Here is a 13506-nt window from a genome sequence, read left to right on the forward strand (position 1 = left end):
CGGACCGCGCTAGCGGTTTCTGGTCCAGTGCCACGGGAGGGCATTTCCCCGAGGCTAACCGCATAGCTGGCGCCCCCGCCCGGCGCAGAAGGCTGCCCACCATAGAGGCGACGGCGGCTAGAGGGGCCCGCGAGCTTCAGGAGCCGTCGCCGCGCGGATGTAGGGAACGCGCGCGGGGCAGGTCTCGCGCCACTGGCCTTGTAGCCATTTTAGGAGGAAACCCGGATCGCTAGCCTCGGGCGCGGCTTCAATTTCAATAACTTTATTGGTGGCCCTATCCGCAGAACAGCCAGCGCACTAGTGGGTAGGGGAAGGGGGAGAGCATCACGGGAGGTGACTGAGGAGGGGGACGCCCCCGGGCAGTGAGCGCGGGGATGCCGGGTGTTCCCAAAAGTGGGTTTCCTGAGCAGCGGGCGTCGAGAGGGTGTTGGGGGGGTTTCGGGCGCTCCTGGAGGCCGGGGAAAGAGGGGACCCCGGGCACGGCTTCCCTGGGGCGGGGATTCCCTTGCCCGGGTCCCCAGGCGCAGGGGCGGAGCCGGGGGCGCCCCTGACGCGGCCGCCGGGGTGTTCCTAGTTCTGTGTTGTTCCCCACGGCAGGTGGCCCCCGACTCGAGCTGCAGCCATGGGAAACACCACCAGCGACCGGGTGGCTGGCGAGCGCCACGGCTCCAAGTCTTCACGCGCCGAGGGCGCCGGCGGCCATGCGCCGGGCAAGGAGCATAAGATCATGGTGGGGAGTACTGACGATCCTAGTGTCTTCAGCCTGCCGGACTCCAAGGTGAGCGTCCCCACGCCCTCAGTGGGCGCAGCTGCAGCAGGCTGGGGGTCAGAGCTCCTCCTCCCTTTCCTGGTTCTTATAACACTGAGCTAGGTTGCGGTTTTCTGAATTAGAGGAATTTGGGGGGGACGGAGATGTGGGTAATTAATACTGCGGTGCTCTCTCAGAATAGGATAGAGGCAGAGTTTTTGTTTCTCGATTAATCTGTTGGCCATATTTTTACTATGGGGACTGTAACCCCCCACCCCATCCCTGGTTTTTCTAACGGCAAGTGCCAGCTTTTAGAGTACTGATGAGTTTATAGGTTGTAAACCCTGGTAGAAAACTTAAGATGGTTGGTTGCCTGAGTTGCTGATCATCGGCGGCAGTTTCTCAAATTTACCCTGTGGTGGGTAAATGAACTTCTTTTTCCTGGCAGTTTCTATGCATCCGTATCATTTTTGCCCTTCTAAGAATTCCGCGCTTCTGATCCTTACCCTCTTTGGCATGATTGTGAGCATTTGATACTTTTTACTAGTCTTGGGGATCAAGAAAGGACCTCCTTTGGTTGAATGCTCAATTTTCACCTCATACTTTATATTGTGGTGGCTGAGGTGCTTCTTTCACACCCAGTTATATTCTGTAGTGGGAGATCAAATGATTCCAGGATTTCTTCACATCCAGTAGTACATGCTGTTAGCATCACTGAAAAAGGGCAACCCACAGCTGCCCGGAAGACCTTGCTCTTAAATCCAAGGCCTTTCAGAAAAGTGGCAACTTGTGCTCACCCATAGAAGAGTTAGATGGAGCTGACAGCAATGTGCTTACCATCCGAATGTTTCTATTCACCTTTAGAGCTGTCAGCATGAAATACAATGATCCCTGCAGGCCCTACGAGTGGGATAAAGTACAAAAATGGAGGGATTGAAGAGATTCGGGTGCATTTGATGTTTCCTGTCATTTCAAACCTTTCACCAAACTGGGGTTTTAGAGAATAAAGAATGCTTTGCCCCATAGGTAGCACATAAAATTTGGTTTCTGTTTATTTTCTTGAACCCCAATTGAGAACATAACTACAGAAAAAGAAGTGACGGTGATAAAAGAAAAAAAAAAAAACAACACTTCCTGGGGTTTCTTCTCCATTCCTTTCTTCTTTCTCCCACTTCAGAACTTCTTCCTCAACATTTGGGCCATCTATCCAGTCATTTGAATTTACTTCTTCAAAGCTTTCTCAAGGTGATCCACCTCATAATTTTACCCTTTTCCTACATCGATGACTCAGGATTTAAGTACAGTGTATTGTCAGACTGTGACTACAATAACTGTTGTGCTGGATAAAAGCCCAGGTTGGTCCATCTGAAATGGAGCCTATTTTGTTTCATTCTTTCCCTAACCTCAGTCTTGCCATTTGTGAATAAGGACATTGTTTCAGGTAATTCCTAAGGTCTATTCTACATTTAAATTTTATAGTTCTCAATCTAGTCTCTTTACATCTTCCTTCATTGTTTTACTTAAACATTTTCAAACTGTAGTTCTCATTGTTTTGCCTCTTTTCCTGATGATTTTGGTGACGATTTAACTTGGAGGAAATGGTCTTTCTGTTAGCTGAACACAAGCCTGCCATAGAAGTGTCATGTCATATGTGGAAGTGCTTTCTTCCAAAGCTAGGCATATTAATAGTTTCTAGCTTTCAAATTCTGAACTGAAAATACTAAATCATGAAAGTAACTCATAGAACAGTGGCAGTGGGGCCTACGTTGCTTCAAATGCCACCAGTCTTCTTCAGTGGACTAGTTCACTGGTTCTCAATCCTATTTGCACATTAGAATCACTTGAGATTTGTTTAAACACTGCATGGAAATTTGGAAACATATTCCATGTTTCAGAGTAGAATGTGTAATGAACTCCTATATACCCATCACCCAGTTTAAACAATGATCAAATTGTGAACAAATTTATATCTTCTATACCCCAAGCCACTCTCCCCCCCAATTATTTTGAAACGAATTCCAGACATCCTATCAAATATTATTTTATCTGTAAATATTTTAGGATGTATCTGTGGAGTTTTTTTCTTTGTTTATTTTAACAATCAGTATTATTCTCTGTGAATCTTTTTAAAAACAGATTCCTAGGCCCTATATCTAAATCAGAATCAGAGTTATTCTTAGGCATATGTAAAAATTTCTGTAATTCTAATGCAACCAGTCAGGCAACAGTGCATTGCCTTAAGAGTACGGAGATAAAGCTTTTCACTTATGACTCTTCCTTATGGAATGTGAAAGTCCCTTCAGTTGTTTCTCTGTTTACATAAGTTTATACTGCTCCTCTTGTCTCACAGTATAGTTTTGAGGACTATTGAGAGACCGTATGGAAGGTAGACTACCCTAGCCATTTTCAAAGTAAAGCCCAAATGAATAAGTTAATCCTTTTTTTAACTCATACTATTTTATTTGGGGATGTTTTTACTTGATACAGTACAGTCCTGTTTACCAAAGTCATTTAAACCAATCTGAAGTGGGGATCAGCAAACTTTTTCTGTAAGGGACTATACAGTAGATATTTTAGACCTTGTGGACCATATAGCCTCTCAGTTGTTCAGTTTTGCTTAGCATGAAAGCAGTTATAGATAATATTTAAATGAAAGAGTGTGGCTATTTTCCAAAGAAGTTTATTTATAAAAGCATATGGCGGGGCGCCTGGGTGACTCAGTGAGTTAAAACCTCTGCCTTCTGCTTGGAGCCTGCTTCCCCCTTCCCTCCCTGCCTGCCTCTCTGCCTACTTGTGATCTCTGTCAAATAAATAAAATCTTAAAAAAAAAAAAAAAAAAAAGCATATGGCTCCCTGGCCATAGTCTGCTAACTCTTGTTCTAAAAGATGGGTAATGAAAAGAAACTAAGTAAGAAGTCCATTTTTTTTTTAAATCCTACATACCTTATTTGATATTGGAACTGCTTTTGTAAAAGGAATCTTTGTTTTTGGTCTGATCCTCTGATTCTCAAAAATTAAGAAACCGGGGCTCCTGGGCTACTCAGTGGGTTAAGCCTCTGCCTTGGGCTCAGGTCATGATCTCAGGGTCCTGGGATCAAGCCCCACATTGGGCTCTCTGCTCAGCGGGGAGCCTGCTTCCTCCCCGCCACCCCCACCCCCGCCTGCCTATCTGCCTATTTGTGATCTCTCTCTGTCAAATAAATAAATAAAATCCTTAAAAAATTTTTTAAAAAAAATTAAGAAACCAATGATACGATTTTCTTATACTTTTAATGTCCTTTTTGTAACCAATTTAGCCAAAATGAAGTTTATGAATTACTTATGAATTTCAGTGTCTCAGACTTGCATTACAGCTGATAATTCAGAGCTATTCATATTTATATGTGAAAAATACTTGGCTAACTTTATTGTTTTTTATGGAAGTGTACTTTTTTTTTCATATTTTTTTCTCTTAAGAGAGACTCAGAAGCATGTCATAATTGCCTGCCTGTAGGTTAATCTGGAACAGGGAGAAGTAAGCTTCCCCCACCTCTTTTCTGAAAGGGAGATCCTCAGGCTCTGAAAGGGTGAGTGATCTTGCAAACTCTAAAGTTAGGCTGTGCTTTGGGCAACCATTGAGCATAAGCCATTTGACCATTTGGTCCTAGATGGGTTATTTCTCTATAGTATATTCAAAATCTGATTCAGTTGCTAACTTCAAGGCTTACTGATCCTTCCCAGAAACCTAGCATCTCTCTCTGCCCTAGGGAGGAGAGTGACCTTTTAAGAGTTCCTGGGTCACAATTTAGGGATGACCTAATGCTTCTTACAGCTCCCTGGGGACAAAGAGTTTGTATCATGGCAGCAGGATTTGGAGGACTCCGTAAAGCCCACACAGCAGGCCCGGCCCACTGTTATCCGCTGGTCTGAAGGAGGCAAGGAAGTCTTCATCTCTGGGTCCTTCAACAATTGGAGCACCAAGATTCCACTGATTAAGAGGTGAAGACGAGTGTCTTGGTTGAGTCTACAGGGTCCAGGAGTACAGACCTGATTTTCCTACTCAGGAGAGAGACCTGGCTGGACTGCTCCTTTCCACCCGCTAGGGAATCTCTCTAGAACATGTTCTGTGGCCAATGATTACATCTGTAGCATTTTTTTTTTTTTTTTAAATCTTGTAGTAAGTCAGAAATGCTTAACCAGTTAGAATGTCATTGCCTCAGAGGAACTTGTCATACAGCTTTGTGGGTACATTCTTTAGGACTGTGTTAATACAAGTCCTGCCTATGCCCGTGGGAAGTCATCTGTAACTGGCTGAGTCCACTTGTTCTGACTTCTGCACTAAAAACACAATTGATGTTCTAGGGAGTAATGTGAGCTGTTGCTTGCAGAGCATTAATGAACTACTTGTTAATCAGAATGGCCCTTTTTCAGTAGGTTATTTTTCAGAAAGTGCTCACCAAAATATGGAAAATGGTACCTTGAGGCACTTCTGTATTCTGAAGCTACCTGCTCTCTTCTTTACACTTGTGAAGGATCTGTTCCTACTGAAGCAAATTAGTTGTACTAAGGTGAATCATTTTGGGGGGATTAACAACTATTACTTTTCCAGATATTAAGAACTAAAGTTATTGGGAGGGGCTGGCAAATATGTGCTCAAGGTGATACAGAAAAGGAGAATGGGTCTATATTTATTCCAGTGGGGACAATTGCCTAGGAATGTGGGAGATCACTGTTGGATGTTGTGAGTGTCTCATGGTTTTTACATTGACATTCTGTCTTCTAACAGGAACTTGGCTTGTTTAACCTTCTGTTTTCTTCTGTAGCCATAATGACTTTGTTGCCATCTTAGACCTCCCTGAGGGAGAGCACCAGTACAAGTTCTTCGTGGATGGACAATGGGTTCATGATCCATCAGAGGTAAGGCCTTGATCTCCAAGGGTAACCATTAACTTACTTTGACCTTTTGACTATTATTCCCCTTGGTGTCAATGTCATTGCTCTCAGGATTGTTGGGCTCCTACACTGGAGGATTTCTCTCTTGATTAAAGATGGAGGTGTCGAGCATGATCATTTTTTAAAATAGGAGAGTTAGATGGAAGAGATGAATTTAAAACAGGGTATATGAATATTTTCCTTTCATTGTTTCAGCCTGTGGTTACCAGTCAGCTTGGCACAATTAACAATTTGATCCATGTCAAGAAATCTGACTTCGAGGTGTTTGATGCTTTAAAGCTAGATTCAATGGAAAGCTCGGAGACATCTTGTCGAGGTAATTTTATAGTATTTGCTCATTCTTTTTTTTTTTAATTTTTTTTATAACTTTTTTTTTTTTTTAGATTTTATTTATTTATTTGACAGACAGAGATCACAAGTAGGCAGAGAGAGAGGAAGGGAAGCAGGCTTCCTGCTGAGCAGAGAGCCCGATGCAGGGCTTGATCCCAGGACCCTGGGATCATGACCTGAGCCGAAGGCCGAGGCTTTAACCCACTGAGCCACCTAGGTGCCCCGTATTTGCTCTTTCTTGATGTGTTTTTCCTATAATGCATGTTTCTTCCCAAGAGTGGTTTTGTTTTTCATTTTCTCAGGAATCCTCTGAATCACATACGTGTTTTATAGCCATATATATATAGATAAATAAATGAATATGTGTGTGTGTGTGTGTGTGTGTATAACACATATTCATATATATATCTATATATATGTTTGTCCTCTGAACATTTAGGTCTTGTCTGAGGAAAAAAACAGTCTAGTGTATTTGATTTCAAACTTTTTAACCAAGATCTACAGCAAGACATTTTTTTTACACATTGTAACCCAGTCTCTCTCTTCCCATCTCTCTTCCTGTCTCCATCTCTCTTCCTCTCTTTCTGTCTCACACACACACAAACACACACATGCACACTGTAAGACAAGTCTCAGCAGAATGTCTGTCTTTGTTATATGTGATACACTCTATTTTCTATTTTATCCTTTCTTTCATGAGCCACTAATGGGTTATAGTCTATAGTTTAAAAAGCTGTTTCTAGCAATATTTCAAGTTTTCATTGACCTTTTGGCAGTTTCACCAGCTGAGACTAGTTCTGTCTGGTTTGCCTTGTTTAGTTGCCTCTGCATTAGCTTAATCCTGCCAGTTTGATAGCTAGGCTGGGTATTCCACAGTTTTATATGGCCCTCCAGCTATGACTGTCTCTGGGGAGAAAGGGTTACAAAACCCCCACAACTCTTTTGTGTGTATGTTAACTGAAATTTTATAAGTTTTTGATGAAAAAATAAATTTCCTGTTAGAGGAAAAGACCTGTATCCTTTTGTTTCTCCCAATCTTACTTTTTCCCATGGCTTTCATCACATTTGCTACAGCATCAGAAGACTGATTTGCTAACCACGCTCACAGTTACCATTTTAGTTATTATATTAAAGGCTGTAACTGTCTAAAGAATTGTGCACCCTGTTCCCAGTGGGTATACTGTTCCCTTGTGAGTTCAAAGCCTGCCCAGGCTACTCACCAGCTTTGAAGTCACGCACAGGTCCTTCAGCCTTTCTGGTTCTCAGTTCCATATCATGATAATCAGAGGCTTAGAATCTCAGTTGATTCTCATCTGTGGAGACACGACCCAAAGTGGAATCTCAGGGTACAGAGGTGGCTTATGCAGCTTCTAAAAGACCAATCAAGGGTATAATATAATAATTGTTTATGAAAATCGTAAAAATAGTTTTCATTATACAAGCCCAGTAAGTAAAGCTGAACATTCTTTTTGACTGGTGGGGCAGTGATTAACAAGGGCTTAATTATACTGAGTTAAGTGATGAGACCACTTGCAACTCTACATTTTTGGATTATATGATTCTAGAGAAGCAACTGATGAGCAGTAGATAGGGAATCATCATTCTGTAGAAAGAAGACGCGCATACTTTTGATATCTCACTCTTCCCTCTTTCACCAGTTTCCTGATCTACTTTGTGTCTGTATGGATTTGCCCATTTGGGACCTTTTCATATAAATGGGATCATGCAGTGTGTGGTCTTTGGTGTTTGGCTTCTTTCACTTAGCACATTTTCAGGGTTCATCCATGCTATAATATGTCTCAGTACTTCATTCCTTTTTATGGCTGAATAAAGTTCCATTGTAGGGATTCATTAGCCGTTGCACATTTGGATCGTTTCCACTTTTTGTATGTTAAAAACAATGTTCTCAACATTTGTGCTTAAGTCTTTGTGTGGACTTGTTTTCATTTCCCAAGAGTATAATTGCTGGGTCATATGCCAACTTCAAGTTCAGCTTTTGGAGAAATTGCCCAACTGTTTTCCAAAGTTCCTGCACCATTTTACATTCCCAGCAGTAATGGGGATCACACAAGTGTTCCAGTTTTTCCACATCCTCACCAACCATTATTATTGTGTGTGTTTTTATTAAAGCCATCTTAATGAGTGTGAAGTGATATTTGATTTACATTTCCCTAACAACTACTACATTGTTAGTAATATTGTCCTCATTGTTGCAATCATTGTAGTATCAGCAGTCTTAGTGTTTATAGCCTTGTTATCTGTTCTTGTGTGGAAAAAAGAAAAAATCTAATTTTTTCACATCGTTTGGCAGTTTACAAGGCATTGTCACGTCTGTTATCTCCTTTCATTCCTGTGAAAACATTGTGAAATAGGGTAGAGATTATCTTTCAGTTTATTAATGAAGAAACTGACCATGTTAGAAGGATTTGCTTTAATCATACAACTGATAAATAGAGTAGCTCTTCTCTGAACCTATGTCTTTCACTTCTCATCCCCTCCTCTGTCGTCTACATCATGTCACCATGTTGAGGAATTTCAGGGTTCATGTTCAAGATGATTCAGACTTTTTCTTTGCATTACAGTTGTAGACCAGCAGGTTACAGGTTTATGATCTATGACTGTATTTAATATTAGCTGCCATGTATTGATGGTTTTTTCCATGCAGTTTTACTAGCTCCACAACTTTCCCTTATATTTGGATAAATCTCTTCCAGACCTTTCCAGCTCTCCCCCAGGGCCTTATGGTCAAGAAATGTATGTGTTTCGATCTGAGGAGAGATTCAAATCCCCACCCATCCTACCTCCTCACCTTCTTCAAGTTATTCTTAACAAGGACACTAATATTTCTGTGAGTACTCTGAGAATTGCTGCAGCATCTGGGGGTTATTAGGACCATTTGAGCCAAAGTTAGTAATCCTGGAGGTCAGGATTATTACAAAGCTATGTTGAGAATATAAATCATACATATCGATAGCATTACAGGTTCCTTTTTCCAGGGCCAGGTTGTTACTTTTCCAGGTACTAATATCAAAATTCATAGTTATCTTCTGGTCCTAATGAATTAGAACCAGAGCCATGGATTGCTAGAACTGATTTCTGGGACTTCCAGTCCAACACAAGATAAGGCATACTTACCATTTGGGGATATACAAAGGGAGTATATGGGATTTGGGTTGGTTTTTGGTTTCTTTTTTCCATATAATTTACATCTTTAGTCAATCCACTTGATTCCCACTAAGATTATTTTGTCTCTTAACGCAAATCTTCTATATGTGTTGTGGACAAGATTTTTGTTTTAGTTCTATTAAAGGAGATAAATAGATGCTAAGGCTTAGAGTTTCTGTCCTGGACTCAGAATTTTCCTAATTCTCTGTAATGAGAACATAAAAATTGATATGTACTAGGGTGAGTGTATTATTTAAAAGAAACACACATTCTAGTTTAGCATTTCTCAATAGTTCCAAAGAGCTCTAAGGAAGAGTAAACTGTTTCAATCAAAACTGTGCACTTAACTCCATTTAGTGATTTTTTTATTTCTCTCTTAGTGTGACCCAGCCTTGCTTCCTGAGCCCAATCATGTTATGCTGAACCATCTCTATGCATTATCCATTAAGGTAAGTGGTGGGCCTGCCTCTTTCCCAAAATGGGAGGGCAGGGGTAACATGTTTTCTCCAGTGCTTACTTTCCCTGCTACCTCACTGACGCTAAAGCTGTGTGTAAGGTCAAATTATAGGAGATGAACTTTCTTTTTTTTAACTGGTAGGTGGGTTTTTTGTTTGTTTGTATTTAATCTTAGTCCCCATCCCTATGTTCTGGCTAGCTGAATAGCCCTGTGATTGAATGAACTTGTCCGCTTCCTGGTTTCTTTCTGGATAGCTATAACTTTTGTACCACCTACTTGATTAAATTGGAGTTCACAGCACTAGGATTTCATTTGCAGGCAAAACAAGTTGATCTTCCAGTTCAGAGAATGCTTGGATGTGATTAAGGCTTTTGCTTTTTAAAGGTGGATGTGAGCTGTCCTTGAGTGCTGCATCTCTCCACTACACCAGGTGAAGGAGGAATGTGACCAGATTTGCTCTGTGCCCTCCAATTCTAGAGTCCTTAGCTTCTCCGCCGCATTAGAGTCTGGGTTGAAAATACCTTTTCAGTCTTGTCATGTCTTTGTGGTTTGGCTATTGGAGTGGAGTTTTATATGACTCCGTAGTTATCAGACTAGGCTGACCATTGTCAGAATCACCTGGGGAAATTTGTAAAAATACAGTTCCAAAGCCTACAGCCCCAGAGATTCTGAACAAGTTCATCTAGGATGGACCCCCCAGTACTTGTTTTTTAGGCTGCTTTTATTTCTTAGGTATGCAGCCAGATTAGGGAAATCACTGATACAGCTACCTTTAACAGATGATGTGGTACTTTTCAAATATATATTATTGAATTTAAATTTTATAATAACCTTGTGAGGTAAGTATTATTTTTAACCCCTGTTTTATAGATAAAGAAACTAAGGCTCAGAGAAGGTCATAATACCAGTAAGTACCAGAGAGAGGACTCAGGTCCTCCTGTCCTCATTCCACGTTCTTTCCTAGAGATCTCTGTGCCAGGTCTTTCCAAGGTTTTTCTCTCATCTGCTCTTCATTTCTACCAAACCGTTCCTGGAGCCAATTTTTTTTTTTTTACCTTCCTAGCTTCTGTCATATTTAGGCTGTGATCAGCATACTCCGGTCACAGAATATTAATCTGAGAAGCATTCATTGTAGATAACTCAGTGTATGGGAAATTGGGAAGATGCATTGGTTTCTCAGTTGGATTTGCTTGGGTTCTTTGAATCAGACTGAATTTTGCCTCCTGTAATTGCTCCTTGACTATCAGCTGATGCTCCCGGGCCTACCATCTCCTCCTATGGCATGCCCTTGAGCTGTAACACAGCCAGGGAAAGAGTACCTCTTACTTGGCACATTGGTTCTAACGCAGATCAGGGTCTTGATTACTGTGATTCAGCTTGCCCTTGACCCACTCCAGGTTCTGTCAGAGTTTTTAGGCTGTGTGAGTTGATCCATTGGATTGAGTGTCTTTTCAAGGAAGATTTTTGGGGTCTAGTTTGTTCAAGGATAGAGGGGGATTCCTGAGTCTCTTCTTGATTAGAATGAACTTTTTAAGTTCATCCCTGCATGAAATGGAAATTAGAATTTCTTTGGGGCTTGGAAATGGAAAAAAAAAAAAAATCACTCCCCTTTCTTCTCACTGCATTTTAGACTTCTACAAATGAATGTCAGGATATCTTCCCCGCCTGCCATGCTAGTTTTAAGCCCAGTATTCAAATTTGAGGTTGGGAAGGGAGTAAGAAGGTAGGAAAGTAATATTTCTTCAGCATCTGCTATGTGTCAGGTACTGTGCCAGATAGTCTCCTATGACCACTTTCATGGTAGGTGTTATCCTTTGTCCTGATGAGGAAAGAAGGCTTAGAAGCATCAAGTAGATTATGCAAGGCCACAAATAGAGTAACAGTTGGAGTCAGGATTGGAATTTAAGTTGAATTGAACCAGCCTGTTTATATGATACCAACTCTCTCTTTTTTTGTTTGTTTGTTTGTTTGTTTGTTTGTTTTTCCAACTCTCTCTGTTAAAAGTGAGTGACTGTGAAGGACTGGTGGCTGGAAGAGCCACCTGTCATCTGAACTAACGAATCAGCTACATGTTTCTTTCTGTTGTAGGACAGTGTGATGGTCCTTAGTGCAACCCATCGCTACAAGAAGAAGTATGTCACTACTCTGCTGTATAAGCCCATCTGAAGGGATCCCTTCCTGCCTCCCAGGATTTAAGAGAAGCATCTCCCTTGCCTTTCTAGACTGGACCAGTCTTACCTAAGACTGGAAGGCTAATTTGCTTTGAGGCTGATATGTGTGTTTCAGAGCCTTTGAGTAGGATGCTCTGCTTTTCATTCGATTGCAGATGGGAGCTTTATGAGTTCATGGAATTTATTTTAAGACAAAAAAGTTATATATATATTTGTGTGTGTGTGTGTGTGTGTGTGTGTGTGTGTGTGTATTACATATATATGCACATACATATATATATGTATATACATATATATACACACACATATATGAGAGGAAGGTTAATGGAAGCCTCCTAGCTAGATGTGTTCTCTCTGCTTGTGGGGACTCACCAAGACCAATTTGGGGGAGCTGCAAAAAGACCAATTACAGGAAGCTTGTTTCCTAAAATGGATGAAGAGCCAACTCTCAGGATCCTTGTTGGGTAGAGATTCTGCCACTGCTACCTTGGCTTTCCAAGGGATGGGATTGTGCCAGACTTCTGCCCCACTTACAGTTGCCTCCTTGCAGGGGCAGCTTTCCCTTGCATGGGTTCTTCATATTCCTAGAGTATGTGGCACTGTCTGTGCTTTTTATACCAGATGCCCCACAGGAACGCTTTCTCATCTCATTTCACATTCTTACTTTGATAACCTCCCTCAGATCCTATACCTGACCCATCCCTAACACAGAAGTCACTGGCCAGTGACCCCTTTCAAGGCTATGTGAGACCTGACCTACCACACAGACTGGGGCTGCCAGGAAGTCTCCTTTTCAGCCCAGCACAGGCCCAGGCCACTTTGTTACCACTTGTTTTCCCTTCTACTAAAGAAATACGTCTCAGCATTATAAGAAAGGCAGAGGGCAGAAGGTCTACTTTCTTAGTTTAGTGCCACAGCTTAGGCTGTCTTGACACATTCCCATAGGTTAGTCCCACCTGGCCTGGCCCTGCTTCCGTATTTTCTTTTGCAGAGCAGACAGCTTCGAAGGTGGGAGTGGAACCAGGGAACACTTTAATGTCTTTTATCTTTGGGAGATTTTTATGTGCCTACATTTTTCTTTAGTTAAAAAATGCCTCTTCATGATTCTTAAGACACTGAATAGGAAAATTTTAGGCTCTTGATAAATGGTTCTCAAGATTCTTCAACAAGAGAGTAGTCATCTAGCCCTCTGTAGTCTTACATTAGTGTGGCCAACCCTGTGCACATCACTAAACAGTGTTCTAGAAACAAATTTGGGTTCCTTTGGTGCACCTAAAAATTTCCTTCAACTTAGACTTAGTAGGCCAAGAAGCAAGAAGATATCCCTGGGGTTCCTAACCATGAATAGTATTGATTCCCTGCACCAAGTACAAACAGGACCGTTTGTTTTTCTCTTTTTTTAAAGTGTTTGATGAAGAAGTGGGGTCAGTGATTCTCATTTGTGGAATGAAAAGTAGCTATTCAATCCACTCTTAGGGTTCAGAGAGAAAACTTTTTTTTTTCTTTTTTCCAAGTATCTATGGCTCTTCCATTAAGGATAAATGCAAGTCAAAACATTCAACACTGAAAGAAGCCAAACTTGATGCTTGAGGGACACCTTGACTGTTAGGATGAGGCACACTGAAAGGGCACCCATAGGTCAGTTTAGCTACCTCCTTTCTTTCTTGTTCAAAGCTGATGACACAGCTATCTTTGGGTGTGTA

At 41.5% G+C, this 13506-nt stretch overlaps 1 protein-coding gene across 2 annotated transcripts; it reads left to right on the forward strand.

Annotated features, from left to right (window-relative positions):
* Positions 1 to 289: 289 nt before the first annotated feature.
* Positions 290 to 11987, forward strand: LOC111162051 (protein kinase AMP-activated non-catalytic subunit beta 2). 2 transcript variants are annotated; one of them, XM_022526239.1, is made up of 8 exons: positions 290 to 393; positions 598 to 778; positions 4560 to 4726; positions 5551 to 5644; positions 5876 to 5996; positions 8725 to 8858; positions 9556 to 9624; positions 11721 to 11987. In XM_022526239.1, exons 2-8 carry the CDS (start codon positions 623 to 625, stop codon positions 11796 to 11798), a joined length of 819 nt encoding a protein of 272 aa, XP_022381947.1. In that variant the 5' UTR covers positions 290 to 393; positions 598 to 622; the 3' UTR covers positions 11799 to 11987. The 2 variants fall into 2 exon arrangements, with proteins under 2 accessions (XP_022381947.1, XP_022381948.1); XM_022526240.1 differs by lacking the exon at positions 290 to 393 and having other exon boundaries at positions 623 to 778; positions 5876 to 5990.
* Positions 11988 to 13506: the final 1519 nt, after the last annotated feature.

Source organism: Enhydra lutris, unplaced genomic scaffold (genome assembly GCF_002288905.1).
Source record: "Enhydra lutris kenyoni isolate GAN:26980312 unplaced genomic scaffold, ASM228890v2 scaffoldscaffold88, whole genome shotgun sequence".
NCBI lineage: Eukaryota > Metazoa > Chordata > Mammalia > Carnivora > Mustelidae > Enhydra > Enhydra lutris.

Bases quoted from the DNA above. Each gene is read 5' to 3' on its own strand.
- LOC111162051 (XM_022526239.1), top strand. From the start codon at position 623: ATGGGAAACACCACCAGCGACCGGGTGGCTGGCGAGCGCCACGGCTCC. The intron at 5,645-5,875 runs GTAAGGCCTTGA...TCATTGTTTCAG, and splicing joins GGGTTCATGATCCATCAGAG to CCTGTGGTTACCAGTCAGCT. The intron at 8,859-9,555 runs GTGAGTACTCTG...TTTCTCTCTTAG, and splicing joins ACAAGGACACTAATATTTCT to TGTGACCCAGCCTTGCTTCC.